The following is a 20,945-nucleotide window of genomic DNA, read 5'->3' on the forward strand; positions in this document are numbered from 1 at the left end:
GGAGACCGAGCGGCAGAAGAGCCTTTAGGAAGGCTCGATGCCAAACTGGAGCTTCATTCCTTCACAGCTAGTTTGATCTGTCCGCAGTTCGCTAGTCTACAGTCGCAGGGTTGGGCTCTTGGATTTGGGATGGATCGAGTGTCTCAGAGTAGGAAATCAGGAGTAACAGACATGACACAGTCTCGATGCTAGTTATCAACTCTGTTAGCCTGGAAATGTTTATATTTAGGAGAGCATCGTTAGAACCGAGGGTTACACTCTGATAGCTCTTAATACACGTATGTCTCTATTTATTGGCTCTTTCAGTGCCCCATGAAGCTAAAATCGCATACATTGTCTTTTATTTATTTCAAGTTACAGCAGCGCTATCTTATTAGAGACACTGGTCAACATCTTCCCCCAAACTAAATAAAGGGACATAAGTTAACAAAGGAAAGGAATACTTCACCCCCAAAATGTATTTCCTTGAATTCCTGAAGAGAACTTTGTTTTTCTCTACTGCCAGCATTACTTCTGACACTTCTAACACTATTAGGCATCGTTGTTTAGGCTGATACAGTAAGATCTGAGTGGAATGACCATGATTACAATTTACATGAATACTAATTGGTCGCTTACTGTATCAGCGGAGTGTTGGTAAATACATCGTGCCAAGTTCTGCGTGGTTTTCTGCATTTCAAATGTCACCGTTGTCTAAAACTACAAACTGCAAATGTCAACTTTTCTACCGTGTGAGTGGAGGAGGTTTCAGTCGGTGTAGGACAGGGGTGGGCAAACTTTTGGGCTCAGGGGCCACATTGAGTTTTAAAATTTGACAGACGGGCCGGGCCAGTAGCAGATGGATGGAGAGTGTTTGTGTGAACTACCGGTAATATAAATTACAAGTAAAAGCCATGAACTAAAAAGTAAAGAATACTTACAGTTCAGTGGGAACAGTGTTGTTGGTCACCCTTTTTTGCCAGTGCATCAAAGTTTGGTGTCTGTTGGGTTGTGGCAATTCTCAGGAGAGATCTGAGGTGTTCATCCGTTAACTGGGATCTGTGACGTGATTTGTTGATGTTCATCACGCTGAACGTCTGCTCACAGACATAGGTAGAGCCAAACAACACCAGCATCCTCTGTGCCATCCTCCTGATGTTTGGAAACTTGGCTTCGCTTAGTGAAGCATAAAACTCATCCAGTTTAAGGGAGTTGAACTTCTCCTTTAAGACAGAGTCACATTGAAGGTCAATCAGTTCCAATTGCAACTCCTGCGGCGCTGTTTCATAGTCTTGTGACAGGGGACATGACACCAGCTGAAGTGACTTGTCAATTTTTTCAAAATCAGAGAACCGCCGGCAGAATTCTCCGTGCAGGTCGTCCAGCGATTTGCTGTATTTCTTCATCTGTCGAGGGGCCTCTTTCAGTGTCGCTCTTGTGGGGAAATGAGCGAATGATTTGTTTGAAATTTGTCTTGAGAAGAAAGTCAACTTGGCTTTGAAGGCTCTCACATTTGTGTACATTTCGTGCACAAATTGATCTTTCCCTTGTAGCTTCACGTTCAGCTCATTCATGTGTGTCAATATGTCCACAGCAAAAGCAAAGTCACAAAGCCAATCTGCGTCGCTCAGCTCGGGAAAATCGTCAGCTTTCCCGATTAACTCCAAAAATGAGCTAATCTCCTCTTTGAGCTCCCACACTCGTCGACATACTTTCCCCAAACTTAACCAGCGGACATGAGTGATAAAGCAAGTCCTGGTGATCAGCATCAGTTTCCTCAAGGAACTTAATAAACTGACGATGCTGAAGTCCCCTCGCTCGTATACAGTTAACGAGTTTTACAACTGGCTTCACTCCATGATCAAGCTACAGATTTACACAGGGCTTCCTGATGGATTATGCAGTGCAGGAAAATTACATCCAGCTCAGGGTTTTCCTCTTTCACCTTATCCTGGGTTCTTTTCAGCAGCCCGACGTTTTTTCCTGTTAAGTTTGGCGATCCATCTGTGGTGACATTGGCAAGTTTACACCAAGGTAGCTTCAGCCTCTCGATGTCATACAAGTCCTCTCCTCTTGTTGTCCCCTTCAGAGATTCCATGGTCAAAAAGTCCTCCGTTATCTCAAAATTGTCATTAATCCCTCTGATGAAAATTAAGAGCTGAGCAGTGTCTTTTACGTCGTTACTTTCGTCCAGTGCTAACGAATATAAGTTAAATGACTCAGCTTTTTTGTTTAACTCGCTGGCTAAGTCTTCATCAATTAGTTCTACACGGCGAGTCACTGTCCTGCGTGATAAACTCATTTTTTACAAGAGACCTGCTGTCTCTACCATGCACTCTTTCAAAAACTCCCCTTCAGAGAAAGGCTTGCTGGCCTTTGCTAATTTGAATGCCAGCAAATAACTTGCCTTGGTGCTTGACTCTTGAATAGCAGTTTGTCGGAGAAAAGTATCTTGCTGAGTCTTTAAATTGGCTGCCAACCTCTGAGCAGTAGCCGCCCGTTCTTGCGTTGACTGTTTGCTAGCATAGTTAGCATGCTTGGTGGAAAGGTGGCGGCTGATATTGTATTCTTTGAAAACCGCAACGGTTTCTTGGCAAATAAGACATACAGCCTTTGATCGCACTTCGGTGAAAAAATATTTAGCTGTCCTCATTAAACCCTCGGCAATCACTGTCGACTCTTCTCTTCTTTGGTCCACTCATTGTTACAGAAGGGCTCAATGCAGTGTCAACGGTGAATATCACGGACACTGGGCATGCAGGTTGGTGCCGTGTAAACAGGAAGTCGATTGGTTGATGAGCTAAACAAAATAAGACGGAATAATAAAGTCTTTAATACTGAAAGCTTGTGTTTGATACTTATAAACTCAGACACATTTTGTGGAAAGTTGTAGTAGTTTTATTTTTCAGACTTAGTTACAGCGCTGCGGGTCTCTGTCTCTCTCACACACATCAAATGTATTTAAAAATGAACACTTACACACAATGGTTTACTAGATTATGGGTCCATAAATGTGGTCAACACACGTCTCTCACTGGTTTGTCTGTTCTCACTCGTAGCTTTGCTGGTGGCTGAAGTCCTCCGTTTTGTGTCCGTCCTCCTCAAAGCCGCTTCTGACGGCCACTCCGTAGGGCTGATCACGCGACTGGTCACGCCGCTTACTGATCGCTACAATAACAGCTGCTTCCTCCGCAGAAATGCAGAATTGAACTGAACAGCTGCTCGTAAAGACAACACGGTCAGCAACGCCTGTAATCAGTTGTCCATGTTGAATTAACCTGGTAGTCGATCGACAATCAAGGCTGTTTGTGATCTTCCAGGTACGGGTCACGTGATATGGGCGTGACGAATCAGTAAGAACCAATAGAGAGAATAGACCAGACTCCAGCAAAGGTCAATCGTGTCTGGAGTGCGCCATCTAGTGGGATCAACTGGAACGCCGGGTATTGCAGGAAAAAGGCAAAATGAATGCGGCCTTTAGTATAATTTGGACAATTATGTACCAATATTCGACGGGCCGGATTAAAAAGCCCAACGGGCCGTATCTGGCCCGTGGGCCGTAGTTTGCCTATGCCTGGTGTAGGAGGCTCTGGCGTACGGTGGTTTTGGAGTCTGAAGGGGATTCTGGCTTGATAAATATAAGCATATCAACCAGAGCAACATATTTCTATGGAGCCGGTGTCAGCTCAGCCTGGCCTTTAGCCAATCACGTGCTGCTGCTACAGATGCTCGGACGGTGACATCATGAGCTAAATGTGATACCACGACATGAATAATGTGTCCACCTTGTCGTCTGTGTTTTTAACCGGGCGACGTAAATATAACCCTGGACATGTGGACGCTCCCTCACAGTCCGGGTGACTGTGAGGGAGCGTCCTTCGCGTCTTGCCTGGGATTGCTGAGAGACAACGTCATTTAGCTCCGACTGTGTAGAGTCACTGGCCTCGCAGCCACACTCGCTAAAAACACACACACTCATCATCGAGTCTGAGCTTCTTACATCATTCATAACCCCCCCCCCCCCCGTCCCCCCCCCCACCCTGTGTGCTTTCTAATCCGTTTGTCTCTGACGGGATGATGGATGGACAGACTGAGCACATAAACACCAACACCTTGACATCCCTGACAGGCGTGACGGCGTCGGCTCATCACTTACACCAACATGGCATGGCAGCTTTGATGACAGGAGGTTTGTCTGGGTGGACAAAGGACTGACCCCGTCCTCTACTGTCCATTTTCCATCATCCTGTGTGTGTGTGTGTGTGTGTGTGTGTGTGTGTGTGTGTGTGTGTGTGTGTGTGTGTGTGTGTGTGTGTGTGTGTGTGTGTGTGTGTGTGTGTGTGTGTGTGTGTGTGTGTGTGTGTGTGTGTGTGTGTGTGTGTGTGCGCGCTAATCTCTGATCTCCAGCTAAAAACAACCAAACAACTTTATCAGCTGAGCTGCTAACTATTTTCACAGCGACCATCAAACTCTGAGCCACAGTGTGGAAGGAGAGGAAGCCCTCCTCCCCCTCATTTTGTAAGCAGTACAGTGTTTTTTTTAATCAACTTTTTCTCTGCATTATTGTGTTTAGACTTTAGTAAAGTACGGAAGATACGTAACAAAAATACGTTGAAGCAAGTCAACGTTGATTTGGTGACTTTCACACAGGACACAGACAGCGGTCTCCTGGGTGAAAGTCCCGTGTTTGTGTAACCGTAAGGTGGATGGGTTTGCTTTCGTTGAAATTTCTCCTCACAAACGTATAGTTAATCTTGCGTTACACTTGTGTGATCCCTAACTTTCTGCGTGGGAGTTTTGGTGACCCCGCCCTTTTATGTTTATTGCTCCGTCCTGGGATCTGAATGAACAATAGAAATCAAAGATGGGAGTATCCTTCACTACATCCCTACATACACACACTGGTGATGATATTGAGGACAGCTGCGTTGTGTGTCCTCTGTATCCAGCATATGAATAATAGATTGGATCCAGGAAGTACAAACTGGCCACATCCCTCTCTCTCTCTCTCTCTCTCTCTCTCTCTCTCTCTCTCTCTCTCTCTCTCTCTCTCTCTCTCTATTTCTGTCTCTTTTTCTGTATGCGTGGCGTCAGTTTGTTTCTCCTCTTTCTATGTCTGTGTCCAGCTCTCGTTCTCCATCTCAATCCCCAGCTCCAGTCTGTCACTCCCTCTCTCCCTCCCACTCTCCATCCATCCCTCCCTCTCTCCTCTCCCTTTGTTTCCATCACTTCTAACGTACTGGGGGCGAGCCGGCACAAAGAAGAAAGAAGGACCACGCCAGGCTTTTTTTTTTTTTAGGCGTCATCTTTAAAGTCGCGCCCTCGGGATATTAAGACGTCACGTTACGGAGGATAAAGAACTACGACAGCAACAGAAGACGGCTCTATATTTGTCATCATCTTTCTCTCGGAACGCAAGTTCACAGCCGTCACTCTTGAGCTTCGCCAACATCCAACAGAGCGGATGACTCGGGGCTAAGGGCACAGGAAATTGAAAAGAAGAAACTACCTCCGAAAGCCAGAGCCATGGTTCTGTATGTGAGCTCCCAGGATTGTGGTGGGGGGGCTGGCAGCAGGGTGGTGGTCGCACTGAGGCCCGGCAACGGGTCAGACGGGGCCCCGCACGGACTGTGGTGCTACGTTTGCTGCCAGAGGAGGCCCACGCTGACGCTGCCTCCATGTAGGTACAGGAGAGCAGGCTTGTGTGTGTGTGTGTGTGTGTGTGTGTGTGTGTGTGTGTGTGTGTGTGTGTGTGTGTGTGTGTGTGTGTGTGTGTGTGTGTGTGTGTGTGTGTGTGTGTGTGTGTGTGTGTGTGTGTGTGGGCGTGTGTGTGTGTGGGCGCGCATGTGTGGGCGCGCATGTGTGGGCGCGCATGTGTGGGCGCGCATGTGTGGGCGCGCATGTGTGGGCGCGCATGTGTGGGCGCGCGTGTGCGCGCGCGCGCTCGTGATTTTAACGTTGAAGTCGGCTACAAAACTTTATAATCAGTTTACTTTTTTTTTTTTCTCCCCTTAAGGCCTTTAGGGGGCTTAACGAATAAACGATACGAACACTCGCTTGCGAATATTTTGCATACGAACTATTCATATGCAAATTTGCGACACTTGTGAAATGTAAGGTTCCAATGGGACCAGCTACCGGGATCCTATTGACCCAGAGCAGCGTCTGACAGTCTGTCTGAGCTAAACTGTTGTTGTATAGCCTGAACTACTTCCTGAGTTACTCAGTGTATATGTCTCGGGCTTTTATTGTGAAAGGTAAGAACGGAAGGCGTGGACCTGGTCCTCTTGAAAGGAGTACTAAAGTTCTACTGTGATCTTAGTTCTGACTACTCCGTGTTGAATTGTGTTTGAACATGTTTGTTCCGCACGACGTGATTGGTTGAAGCCTTTATTCGCAGTTTGAAAGCTCTGCCCTCTTTCCGTAAAATAATTGCGTCACGTTTTTTCGCTGCGTAATATTTTAAACACGGTGTGTTTTGAAAGTACTTGTCACAAAAACAAAAGTTTGAAAAAATATATTTGTGCAAATGAATCGCAATAAAAAAACTCAAAATGAACGGGTGAATGAAGACAAGAAAAGCGACAAGTACAAGTCCATTTACCATTTTACCTTTACTGATATAGTGGAGCACAGCCCAGTTTCTCTCTGTTCTGTGCTTCCTGCAGTCTTTCCCAGCATCGTGTCAGACAGAGCTTTTGAATGCGGGCCAAGCCTAAGTGCTGTTGACTCGGGTCACTGAATCAATTCACATCTTTTCAGACCCTCCGTTTGACGAGAGGGGAAAACGACTGAGAAGGTCCAGTCGGCGTTGTGACGTTAACATTTACAAATGCGAGATGCCACGAAATTTCAGTTCCACGTGTTAGTTAGATAATAAGATGTGGGGAAAAAAAAAAAAGAAGCTGGGTCTAATAGGAAAACGAGGGCTCAAATGAATGGCGGGCCCTGTTTATCTGCTCTTTAGTCTCCAACCCGGCCCTGTTGGCTGCTGCCTGCGTTCTGTCATTTGCACGTAAGCTCTATTAGAGCAGACAGTAACACAATTACACCCACAGGCAGCGGAAGACGAGGGACCATGTCAGCAATTACACTCGCAGATATTGACTGCCCGTGGACGCGGCTTCATTCAACACTGTTTCAATTGAGCCCGTGCGCGAAGGAAAACCATCAAGACTGTAATGAGACGAGAGGATTTGGATAATCACGGAAGATTGAGAGCTGGATGTCGACGTGATTAGCCCGCGGTCCCCAGAGACACGGAACACCATTCTCTCCGTTTCATTCCATGCCATTGTAAGAGATCCCAGAATGTTCTCTAGCAGGGGTCGGATTGGCTCACGGGCTTTGGATTTGGCCAAACTTGCTGCTGATCTTTGATTTACTGCGTAGCTTTTTATGGGTTCATGAGGCGTTCAATGAGGCATGCTGAGATCATTCAATAGTAGCCATTCTCGCAGCTCACTTGCAGTCATAGAGTTACATTACAGAGTGCAACTTACCCTCGCATAACGGTTCATTATGATGTCTCACAGTTCTTTTGTTATTTTTTCATGCAAAAATGTCCCGTACGAATGTCGACAACACGAGCGACAACAACTCCACTTGGTTAGGTTTAAGAAAAGATGGCGGTTTGGGTTGAAAGAACTACGGAAGTTACGCCACTTAAGTACAGAAGTTACGTGGTCAACATTGACTTGACTGGTCTGACACGGGACACTAACAGCAGTCTCCTGGGTGAAAGTCTAATGTTTTTAGACCCACCCATCCAACGCAGACACACAACGTCACCTGTCCCAGCTCACAATGACATAGATTACATACAAATAGTTTGTGTTAAATAGGAAATAGTTTCGTTAGCAATGTTAGCTAGTAGTAAATAAGAAGAAATAATAAGGAACGATAAGAGATTCTTTCGTATCTGAGCCTAAAGAATCCCGAACCTGATCCAAAATGGAACCATCTACTCAAACCCAACCTCGTATGAGATAAATCCTCAAACTGGAGGACCTGAAGGGATTTAAAAAAAAATTGTGATTGTAATAAATGTTGACGATGACTTTGTGATTATTAAGTGAATGGTTTCAACACTAGATGTTTCGGCATCTAAAACAAGAAGAAACTGACAGAAGATGGTTAAATATGTGACAGATTTAGTCTATTTTTTTGTTGTCAGAAACATTGAGCGTTGATTCTCGCCAAACAAATTGTGCAATGTTTCAAATATCAAGGCTACGCTGACGCTGCTGGTTTCCAGTAACTCTGGTCATGCGTCAGAACTCACTCTTTATTGGCCAAGTCCCACACAAGTCTCCTTTACTGTTCTCGGATGACTTGTTCGCATATCCGTACACACGTTTGTTTGGTGATTTCAAGGTTCAACTGGTCTTCTATGCGATTAGAATATTCTGCATCATGTCTCTGCTCTTCTGTGTCGTATGTTGTGCAATTTGCCGGCAGGATCCAAAGGTCTTAATGAAAAAAATAACAACAACAACAACAACAGACAACTGTTGGAGTTGTTTTGACTCAGAAGTGGCAATCGCTGCTTCCTCCTCTTGTGTAAAAGGAGCTAATGCCAGCGCCAACAGCAGTGCTAAGTGGGGTCAGTGTTTGTGAGCGCGTTGGTATTCGGAATCGGTCGTCAGCCTGGCCCTAGACCAGATTATGCTCCTTTTATCTCCGTCTGTCTGTTCAGAGAGTTAACACTTGGTTGAATACTAATTCTGCTCAAGTGCGTGCATGCGTGCACCACCATGTTGGTCCAGCTCAGGTTTTGCAGAAAAGACGGCTCATTAGTGTCAGTTGTCCCATCAGGCAAATGAAAAATAAATGTAATGCTTATTAGGGGCCCATATTCAGTAAAGATATGCGATCGGGAGGTCGGCATTATTGCTTCCTGGTCACCGATCTCTAATTATACTGCTCACTACATTATGAACAAAAAATCAGTTTAAATTGGCAAGAGGAGAAGTCACGCTAGCTGTCAGCTGTCCTGCTTGGAGCTCCAGCATCGCGACATTTAAAAACAACTAATCAGACACGTAGACCTGTCACCTGTTATGTTGCAGGTCATTCTCATGCATGTTGCTCGCGTCTCTCCCGAGCACTGTCCTGCTTATAACGGAGCTAAAAGTTAATGTGCGGACATTTTCTAAATAAATTCCCAACATAGGTTTTATTAGTTTTTAGGTTTACTGGCGCAACAAAATGACCTAGTTAGGTTTAGGGGAAGATTGTGGTTTAGGTTGAAATATAAGTTTGTTTGTTTCGTAAAATACCTTTGTTTGTTACGTAGCTGGTGTTAGTACGCAAGTTACGCTACAAAAGTACCATACAATAAGTAAATGTGGACTTTGTTTCACACGGGACACCAACAACAGTCTCCTGGGGGGGTAAAGTCCTGTGTTTGATTGAGTCCAGCATCCACCCTGACCTCCTCCTTCAGTGGACTTTATCGGTCTTTAAACCTGGTGTGTTGCTCTGACAGTCTAATAATGACCTGAATGGGTTTACATTGGAGTTAGTTGAAAGCAGACTCTAAAGCAGGTTTCTGCAAATAAAATTCAACGAGGTCCTTTATGGGCATTCGTGTTTCTTATTTTCTCATGCAGAAAGCAGCTGCTCGGTGATGGGCTAATAGCTTCATATAAACCCTGGTGTAGGATGAAAAGCTTCCTGTCGCCGCTGGTCTGTCTTCTTGCAAAACACCAACACCTGTTGTACCTCGTTCATTTTCATTGGTAAACTGACTGAGTCTCTCATACTATGAGAACCCAGTGCATGCTGATATGAGGAGCCTCTCTTTATATTTGGAAGAGGTGTGAGTACCCTTTAACATTTTTATCCATCAACAATGTCAGTATTTAAATACCTTACTTTGCTAAGTATGAACATACTCTTCTACAAACCCCTTTTCTTGGTTATAACACATAATGGGTATGTTTATAATGCATTAGAGACAGGCTGACCAAATTGTACGTGATTTTCCTTCTAGTGTTTTTTGACTGTAGATCTGTGTCTGTTTATTGAGGAGTTCAGTGTCCGTCACAATGAGGATGTCAGCCAAACGTCTAACAGGAGCCATCTGTGTGTGTGTCGCCCCTACAGGCCCCACGTTGCCCAGACAGGGCCCCCAGGTTCAGAATGGCCCCACGCCAGAGGAGATGGAACTGCAGAGAAGGTAAGGACACTCGGACTGATAAAGACCCGAACATTTGAAACGACGGCAGGTTGTGAGGCACCATTGTTTCTTCCATCTCTGTCCCTCCCTCTTCTTCCATGTCAGTGTCTCTCTCACACACGCACACACACACGCGCGCACACACACACACACACACACACACACACACACACACACACACACACACACACACACACACACACACACACACACACACACACACACACACACACACACACACACACACGCGTGTACTCAGACAAAGCCTTGCACACCCACAGTTGTTTTTCTTCCCCATACAAGGCCACTCTTTCCCTCAGGTCATAATGAGGCTCTGGAACAGCTAGAAAACACACATAGTTGCACACACACATACACACACACAAGGAACTGTATTAATGAAGGCCAGCTGTTGGGCCACGCTTTAGACTTCTGTCCACTAAAATGCTTATTTGAGGATTTGATCATAATGAATTACACACACGCAAACACAGACGGGGGGGGGGGGGGCACGTAATGGAGGAAAAGGTCAAACTTTAGCATCAGGTAGACGAGCCAAACGATGACGGCAGCTGCTGCTCACCACATTGTTATGTCACGAATGGCAACTGGACAACGTAACGCTGTCATAACGTCGGTGTCCATCACATACAATCTAATAAGGGGCTCACTTGAGGCTTCAAGGATAATCATATCCTGTTCCCAATAGACGCAACACCTATTTAACATGGTGGAGGGGTGAATCATGGCAGCGGCTCTCAACGTTTTTGGAACTTAAGGCCACACTTCGGATTGTTTCGAGGACCACCTTCCAAAATAAATGAGGACAAAACAACAACATGACAAGAAAAGGAGAAAGAATCATCTGCTGTAAATAGGTGTTATGCTGTGTTCACGCCGAACGTGAAGCGGGTTTTTTTGCGGTTCATTACTCACGGGAGTTTGATCGCGGGATCATTTGTGCTTATTCACGTCATTCGCACTAGACTGCCGGGCTCTCTCTCGCCGTCAGTCACACACACACATCCCTTTACTTCTATCTTTGTGAGGACCCTCATTGACATACTGCATTCCCTTGCCCAAACCCAAACCTATTTCTAACCTGAACCTTAAAACCACGTCTTAACCCTTTAATTAAGATGGCCTTTGAAGAAGTGAGGATCGGCCAAGATGTCCTCACTCTGTTGGTGAAAACCTTGTTTCGGTCCTCACTATGCAGCAAGTACAAGAACACACACACAAGTAGTAAAGCATTCTTCAGGTGTGACTCAATGCTCCTTCTAATTCTCTTTGAGGTGAACTTGGATCTGCCAGGAATTTTACAGACTGTAGGTCTGAGAGAGACAGATGGATCTGGCTGCCAGCCCCCCCGCCCATGTTCTCCCTTTATTATTCTCCTCCTCTCCCTTTTTGCTTTCTCACTTTCAACCCTTTTGTCTGTGTCTCGCTTCATCCGTCTCTGTTTTTCTCCTCACCTCTCCCCCTCGGTTCCGGTCATGCTCCACATTTAGCAGCGGATGACAGGCAGGCAGCGAGCGGTTCGGTGACCGAGGTCTTCTGCTGATAGAGAGGCCGGTATCGGCCCGCTGTGAGGGAGAGCGGAGGACGGGATGAAAGGAGGGAGGAGGAGGAGGAGGAGGAGGGGGCAGACCAGTGGAGAAATTAATTGGTAGCACACTTCTTGAAAAGGGAAAGTTAACATATGCTTTGGAGGATGCGGAAGGGTCTGTTTGGCCAACAAACACTGTCAGGTTGTTTCTGAGCAGCTGTTCCACATCTAATCAGTACGCTGCTGTCAGTTCACAGCCGGGGAATAAGCATCTGCACACCAGCATCTGTTATAAATGAGTCGTCAGTCCAGGCTTTGAATCATGAACCTTCTTCAGAGCTTTCATTAGTTTCATGGATACCTTTCTAGCTTGGACCGACCTGTAAGTTATAGTCGTAGACCGTATATAAGAAGTAGACGGAGTCTCCGTGACGTCACATACTGCTTTGTGGACTGCTGTTTTGAAGCCTTGGGTTCGGTGATTTGGCCGACGCCTTCTTGGCTTTTTTGTAATCAGTGAGCAGAAGTGACCATATTTGAACGGTGGAGGAGTGACGTAGAGACGCTGTATACGGCTCTGGTAGGGTCAATCACAGTAAGCCCCGCCCCTAAAGCACACCCTGCTTTATGGTCTGTTTGACTCTAAATGGAGCATCATTTACGAAATGAACATCATGCTGTATTGAAGAAGACTTGAAACAGATTGAGACCATAAACTCATGTTTACAATGTTTACTGAGGTAATAAATCAAGAGAGAAGTAGAGTCATTTTCTCATAGACTTCTATTCAACCAGAGGAGTCGCCCCCTGCTGGACATTAGAGAGAATGCAGGTTTAAGACACTTACGCATTGGCTTCACTCTTCAGAACCGGAGGTTGCCGCCTGGTTAAAGTATAAGCTATAATAAATACATTTTAGATTTTAACGTAAAAGAAAATAATTTTGTGCTTTTGTACACAATCTTGTGCTCTTGTTCAAGCAGTGGTGGAATGAAACTAAGTCCTTTTTGGCTACTCAAGTACATCTACCTAAAGCTACAACGAGACGTTCATTTTGTGTTGGTTTTGGCGCCCCCTGTGGACAAACGTTGTATTGTTTCAGAGCACCAGAGTCCCTCTTATTTTAATGCAGCAGGGTGTGCCGTAAGTATATTATTTGAAATGGGCCATTCTGCATAATGAGTATACTTCTTTTGGGCACTGATGAGTATATTTTGACACGGAAAGGCCGCCCGCCAAATCCACACCAGGTCTTCACTGGGTTCCTCGTGCTGGAACACTATCCAAAATAAGTGTCGACACAGTCAGCCCATTGTGAAAAAGAATACGAAGCTCAATGGCACAACGGGGGGAAATACCCTCAGATGTTTGTCAAATCATTCATTCATGGGCTCACTCAATGCGTCAGCGAATGTTTTGGCTTTGTCTCACTTCGTTATTGCCTCTAATGAGGAATGTGTGTCCCCCTAAACCATGAAGCCTGATATGGAGACAAAAGAAGAAGTGAGAGAACCGGAGATATGGATGACCGACGGAGACGTTCCCCCTCTCATCGTTCCTCTCCGCCTCATTAAATACAATGAGCGCACCTCATTCCACAGAGACCACACACATTCAGTCTCACACTCTGTGAGGAGTAAACATGGGGATCACTCGGCTATGGAGAGGCTGGAACAATTCGAATGTCACATGACAGCAGGAAAAAAATACCTCGTGCATTCTTCCCTCCCTTCTCACTGTCTCACCTGCCTTTCCTTCTCATCTGACTTCCCTCCTCCATCGCTCTCCTTGATCCTCCTTCTCATCCAGACAGAGATGGATGAAGAAGAGGTAGAGATCGATGGAGCTATTCCCTGCATGTGCGAGCGTAGGAGGTCACAGAAGAGTGCGGAAAAAAAACCCCACCTGTTCAGGAATGCAGGGTGCTACCCTCGGATTAAAAAGACACGAGCTGGAAAGAATAGGCCGCGGTATAAATAGCTGTATCGTGCGTGAGAGCGAGGGGAGTGTGTGTTGGGGGGGAGAGAGAGAGACAGAGAGGGAGGGAGGGAGGGAGGGAATGTGTTGCATGGTCTTGAATGAAAGCGAGGATGGAGAGACTGTGAGGAGAGAGAGAGATCTGTGTTAGCTGTTAGCATGTAGCTGCTGGTATTTAACCCTCAGAAGATGAAAACACCAGCAGCTGCTCTGCACATTGTCACAAGCGTGTGCTGACATCCACGTGTATTCCCAGTTGACAGTAACACACACACACACACACACACACACACACACACACACACACACACACACACACACACACACACACACACACACAGAAACATCTCTAAAAACCAATATGTGTGTGTGTGTGTGTTGCACACTTGGACCGGCTCCTCACTAGAGTAGGTCCATATGGTCCATCTGGGCTCCTGTCCATTCATACTCCATTTCCTGGTTCTGCGAGCCAATCAGGCAAGCCGCTGAGTCCAGCTGGCCGACTGCTTACGCCAGACTTCAGTGTCCCTGGAGATTTAGCACAGTTATCACTGGTGGCAAAGTGGCAAAACCCAAATGTGACACAATTTTTTTCTTTGCTCAAGGGAAAAAAACAAAGCTGTGTACAACTGAGGACTTTACATCAACCAACATGAATAGCAGCTGATAGCGAGAAGGGTGAAATAAACATCTTGGGATTAATATGCTAATACACCAATATTTGGAAAAAAAAGACCAGTTTATACCGGCTCCTTCAGAAAACAAAAAAATACATAGAGAAGATGTTATAAATGCAAAGGTGTTGGTAGTTGAAGGTAGACTGACAGGATCAGGATGGAGTTGAGCAAAGAGAGCACAGTGTGTGCCATGAGCAGCTCTGTATCAGTGCTACAGCTGTGGGTCTCTGTTAACCGGTTCTGGGTTGATGGTGGCTGACAGAGCAGCATGTCTCCAGGCTGGGACCGCTACGTAGACACCTGTCCAACAAGACTGTATCTGATGGTGTGTTTCAAACTGTCCGTACTACATTCTCACTTTCTATGTGGTTTCATTTCCTCTTTTCCATTTAGTTTGAGTCCACTTTACATGCTTTTTCCCTTGTAGAGTGTTGTTCTGCTTTAGTTTCTGATACCTAATGTAGTGTTGTTGTGGTAAATTGGGACTGTTGTCGGTCAAATGGTTGGTTGGATAAATGTCTCGGGTTTCATTTTGGTAGCTCATGAATAGCTTAAACTGTAAGAATGAAAGGGTGTTGAGGGCCTTTGCAAACCTTTGATCCTCATACCCTTTGACTGCAGAAGCTATTGTAGCGTTATTTGCATTCTGTCTCTGCAGCTCTCCTGCTTCATGTTTCTTGGCTCTTCATTTTGACACGAAGCCATTTCACTTTCCCAATATTGCCCCAAATCCTGTCCGACTCTGCCTCAGAGCGTCTGCAACGCAGTCATTGTAAGTTGACGCAAAGAGGGGGAAAAGGAACATGTGTGCGTGTGCACGTATGTGCCGGGATTCGGGCCGTGCTGCCGCCCACGCTCCCTTAGCAACGGTTTCCCTGGCAACTCTTGTCAGGAGGCGAGTGAGGCGCCAGCGTGCAGGAAGGCTTTTCACAGCCTACAATCCTGTAACGTTTCCCCCTGCAAGGCAGCGAGGGACGTGGAGGGAAGAGAAACCCGTTTAGATATGTAGACAGTGCAGACGGGGGGGGGTACATCTGTGAGTCATTGCATAGGTCCCCTGGAAGTAACACAATGCATGAAACAATGCTCATTGCCCTACTTCATATTGGCATGGTCTGTTCTGGAATTTATATTCCTCAAAGAATATGAAGAGACACTCTCACATTTACAAAGGAAGGTGCTAACTAGAACTATTCTTTGACTTGTTCCCATCGCAGAACCCTTTTTGACACTTCTACCTCAGAACCCCCTATGGGTTCTACAGACAACACTCCTATGGTGTAATGGCTCCACTCAGAACCCTCTTAGGAGGTTCTATCAGATCATTTTCACCTTATAATGATGCTAACAAGGGGGTTCTAACGAGAACTCTTTTATATTCCAAGCATTTTATCTAGAACACACCCAGGGTTCCTCATTAGGGTCCTTAAGGCACGGGGACGATGTGGTGCAGCACAACCCACAACCATCATGGTTCTAAGTCACAAGCTTTCAACAATCCCTGCAGAACTATTTATTCCAAAAAGGGTTCTTTGGATGAAAAGGGTTCTTCATGGAACCCTTGGGTGCTGTCACACCTAACCGGCTTAGTTGGGTTAAAATGGACTCCTTTGGCATTTCCCTGTTAGTCCGGTTTGTTTCATGTACACTGAGGCCCCTGGTCCCCCACAGCTGAACTGAGAACAGCCTTTTTCACTGGCTCTTTTTACTTTTTATGTAATTCTCCCCCTCGGAATCACAGCGCCTTGACCCTGGTATTGTTTATACGTTTACTAGTAACTAGTAACAAAGTTGAATTTTATTTTTTTTTTAAGAACATGAACAGCATATTTCTTTTCAGTGATTTTCAATGATTGTCATTATTTTCTGTTGCCAACACAGACCGAACAACTCCAGCTCAGACACAAGCTCTTCTGCAACACTAACAATTCACTTTTGTTCAAGATAGATGTGTTAGTGCTTTGGATTTGACAGACTGAGTCTGTGTTTTGTGCTTTACGTCTTGTTTCTCTTGCTGGAGGAATCTTGACCTTCTGAGTCTTGATCACAGCGATCTCGTTCCCAAAAGTGTGAATCATGGACCTGTTTACACTCTGACATACTGCAGCAGGAATTCACACGTAGATGCTGTAAAAAATAATAAAAAAATAACTCAAACACCTCTCTAGACAGCGTATTCTAAGCGTGTGTGCACATTGTTTAGGAATGTGATGATCTCCTGCTCAGGGGAATGCTGCGTGCGTGTGTGACATCCATCAATTACGCGGCGAGGTGTGTGCGCGTGCGTGCATGAGCTTAAAGCAACCGATTCACAACTTTATTGTCCTTTCAACGCAAATTTGCCCAACAGCCAGGGGTTTGAAAAGCCTCCGAGCTAGAAGACATTCATCAGCGCCAGCACAGGCGTTTAACCACAACAAAGGAAACAGCAGTGCAACTAGACGACAGTGCAGCTGAGGGTTCCTCTCCGCTCGAATTAGGACGGATCCAGCACGAACACCCTCTGTCCAACGGGGTGTGATGAGAAAAAATGAGGCAACGCACAGGACAAATGACCCCGACTCGGTTCCTTTAGTTGTCTCTGTTGGACTCCCTCTGGGTCAGTCTCCTGGATGTTAAGGAGACTGACAGGTAACAGGTTGGCCATGTTTCCTGTATGAACGTCCCAGTCCTACACCGTTTGATAAGAAGTGGACGTAGTCATCGTGAGCCATTGGTTTGTGGACTACGACTTTAAATAGCTTCGACTTATCGAGGCATCCATCTGTCTTACTTGACTGCCAAATTCAAACCACTTGGCATGTTGGTTAACTCCCTTTTTCATCCACCAGACACTATGGCGGAGCAATTCCCCTCACTGCTTAACAAATCACACATGGGCTTTTTTAAACAGAAAAGATGGCGCTTACCTGCCAACGTAGCTGGTAGACAAACTGCACCAGCTGTACCAGCTACCGCCTGCCAGCATGGGGCTGACGGCTGTTGGCGGTTTCGCCCATCTTTACATAGAAAAGAGCAACACCAGTAAAATATAAGAAACGTGGAAGCCCCTCTGCTCTGGCTGATTAGACCGCTGTCCCGCCACCATATCACGAGCCGCATTGAATCGTGGAGATGCTCTGGTTTAGTTACGGTGCAGATCCCACAGGGACTCATTTCTATAAGCCAGGACACTGCAGGGTCCTCAGAGACATGACCCCGGCACGCTTCCATCCCGTAAATCCTGCTGGTTCCTGTGTTCCTGCAATTACACCGATGGCCTACTGATGCACCGTGAGAACTGGGACGGTTAGTGTGTGTGTGTGTGTGTGTGTGTGTGTGTGAGGGAGCACATATTATTGTATATTGGGGTCAGGATGGTCTTTCCATCCTTCAGTGCTCTCGTAAGAAAGATTCAGGTGTAGCGGACATGAAGAGTCTTCACACCTCTCCCTCGCATCTCATTGGTCAGGATGCTTTAGCCGCGTCTCAGCGAAACCTCCGCGGGTTTGAGGGACTTAAGCTCGGTGCTACTTACATTCACTTCAATCAGTCGTAGTGCAGACAAACAGCGCGTTAGCTAAATACACTGGTAAGATCCTTTCCACTGGGTGACAGAGAATGTGAAAATTGTCCCTTATTGTAAAACGCCATGGCGTAACATATTAGGTGACAGACTTGCAGATGAGTCATCTTCTTTGTTCAGATTTCCTCCATTTATCACCTCATTGTGTTCACATTTGTTGACATCCTGGCACAGACATGAAACAGCTTTCACATAATCATGACAGCTCAGAGCATTGTGCCTCTGAGGGGAACCTTAGACTTTGGTTTGCTGCCATCTTGGTACTCTGTGGAGTCGGAAGGAAACGTTTTGTAGAAAGAAGGAAACGTCCTTTGCTTTTTGTCTGAAAAAGCAATATGTTTACTAAAGTTACTCTAAAGACGTGAGTTTTGAAAACATTTAGATTGAACCATCATATGTTATCTGAAGGAAGGTTAAGGTTACAAAATATTATGGGTTCATAACATTCAGTCTATCAATGGAGACACAAGGGTCCTTTGGACGATGTCAATGACGAGCCAATGAGCACCTCAACCCAGCAAACACAAACGGGCAACCCACTTCATCCTGACACAGGCCTGATCAAATCAGTTCTCACATTTACACGGTGGCACGTAGACGCTTTGAGGACACAACGTCCTTGGTATGATTTTATTTATTTTCATTTAACTCCAGCTTTCGACAGGTTCAGGAAAGCACATTGAGTCGCCGTAGTATCCCTGATTTCACCCATTTAGTGTGTTTTCTCCTCCATCTTTGCCTCCGCTTCTACCTTCCTTCTTCCACGACCTGCAGAACGAGGCCCCGACAACATTTCCCTTCCACGGCAGCCGAACTCTCGCGATGTCACATGATCACGTGGGAATCGCTTGATCGCGTATCACACCGAAAACCCACCTTGTAATTCGTAGCATTCGTAAGTGATGCGTTTGTGACGTGCATGCACAGAACGTACGTGCTAGTTGGCAGTTTGTTGTCATCTTTGCGTTGTTTAAAAGTGCATTGATGTGGCTTTAGTGTGTCTGGGAACAACCAGGACCCAGTTTCGCCGTCCTTATGATACTTTAGAATCTTTTTTCAAACTTGTTTTGGTCGGTATTCAAAGTATTGAGGTCCATTCCCCAGCCCTATCAATAAGCAACTAAATGACATCACGCCCTGCCAGGGAAAACCGGCCCGATGTGTGCCAACTCTCTCTCCGTGACCCAATTTGCACCGGACTAATGCCAACTCTCAGCAATCTCCAAAAAACCACCACGCCAAAGTGTCTGGGTTAAATCTGTCGTGCTCTCCTGGGTTTATTTCCGCGAGTGAAGCCACCTGCGTGTGTGCGTGTCATCAACGCAGACCGAAGGGAAGAGGGAGTGTTTACGTTAAGCAATGTTTTTGCTGACGATTGACTTTTAGCTGTGAGTCAGCTGTCTGCAGGACGGGTGAGGGCAGAGAACTGTGCGTGTGTGTGTCAGAGAGGGAAAGTGCATGTTGGCATGTACCTCCAGTTCCCATCTCATTTATGAACATAACAGTCATTTACAGCCAGTGCAATTGATGAGGAAGTAAATCTATTTTTTTTAACACTCATCCCGTATGTATGCTGTTTTTGGTGTCTCGCACTATTCTGCTGTTTAATTAGAATTCTTAATTAAGGAAATGCAGACGTCTTCAGTCGGCCTTCCCGACATCTCTCCGTGGAGTAGTCTCTGTGACCTCTGTTGGCAGATCCTTATTCATGCCTTGTTCTTGTTTGACAGTTTCTCCAACGATGATCGTTACAGTTCTTTCATCACATCTCAGAAATGGCTGCCTCTCTCTGTCACACTTTGTCATTTTCACATGGCATGCATACCCACACACGGGGAAGGCACTCTGCTCACATGCCCCGCTCACCGGCCCTTCTACTGCTGCCTTCTGCTGACCCCTCGTGGTCCAACCCGGGTCTGCAGCCACAGCTTCCATTAAACAAAGCTCTGTGAACACGCTATACTTCAAGATTGTTCACATAAAATAAAACTGAAATAAAAAGGTGTGGTGGTTTGTATTTCACTTTGTGTCAGACACACTGTTGTCTCTCTGCAGCAGTGTGCAGCCCACGGAGGCTTTAGGCCACATGGCTGTCCTCACTCTGTGTTTCAATGTGCCCAAAATAGCTTGAACTTATATAATGACAGCGGTGATTGCTGGGGGGGGGGGTCAAGACAGTTCCTAATTTGCTCCTCTTTACTCGCTCTGCTCGTCTTTACTGAAATATTTTTGTCCTCATCTACCCCTCTTTCTTCTTTCACTGCGACTTCTTATAAGCAATGGTGGTTGTAAAAGCGATGACTGTGGACTAAGACGAGTGATGCTGAGGAATTTCAGAAGAGATAATATAAACAGTTAACATGTGAATGTTGCATTAATGTCTGTTCTCCTCTCTTCTCCCGTTTCCTCTCCTCTCTTCTCCTGTTTCCTCTCCTCTCTTCTCCTGTTTCCTCTCCTCTCTTCTTCTGTTTCCTCTCCTCTCTTCTTCTGTTTCCTCTCCTGTTTCCTCTCCTCTCTTCTCCTGTTTCCTCTCCTCTCTTCTCCTGTTTCCTCTCCTCTCTTCTTCTGTTTCCTCTCCACTCTTCTTCCGTTTCCTCTCCTGTTTCCTCTCCTCTCTTCTTCTGTTTCCTCTCCTCTCTTCTTCTGTTTCCTCTCCTCTCTTCTTCTGTTTCCTCTCCTGTTTCCTCTCCTCTCTTCTCCTGTTTCCTCTCCTCTCTTCTCCTGTTTCCTCTCCTCTCTTCTTCCGTTTCCTCTCCTGTTTCCTCTCCTCTCTTCTTCTGTCTCCTCTCTTCTTCTGTTTCCTCTCCTCTCTTCTTCCGTTTGCTCTCCTGTTTCCTCTCCTCTCTTCTTCTGTTTCCTCTCCTCTCTTCTTCTGTTTCCTCTCCTCTCTTCTTCTGTTTCCTCTCCTGTTTCCTCTCCTCTCTTCTCCTGTTTCCTCTCCTCTCTTCTTCTGTTTCCTCTCCTCTTCTTCTGTTTCCTCTCCTGTTTCCTCTCATCTCTTCTACTGTTTCCTCT

At 45.9% G+C, this 20,945-nt stretch overlaps 1 protein-coding gene across 4 annotated transcripts in view; it reads left to right on the top strand.

Moving 5' to 3' along the window:
- enah (ENAH actin regulator) overlaps positions 1-20,945 on the top strand; it is a 101,569-nt gene that overhangs the window by 58,787 nt on the left and 21,837 nt on the right. For all 4 annotated transcript variants that reach the window (XM_079290379.1, XM_079290378.1, XM_079290380.1 and 1 more), the window contains exon 4: positions 10,090-10,162. In XM_079290379.1, the coding sequence (XP_079146505.1) occupies positions 10,090-10,162 (73 nt within the window). The remainder of the gene's footprint in view (positions 1-10,089; positions 10,163-20,945) is intronic.

The sequence above is a fragment of the Melanostigma gelatinosum genome (genome assembly GCF_949748355.1).
Source record: "Melanostigma gelatinosum genome assembly, chromosome: 19".
Classification (NCBI taxonomy): domain Eukaryota; kingdom Metazoa; phylum Chordata; class Actinopteri; order Perciformes; family Zoarcidae; genus Melanostigma; species Melanostigma gelatinosum.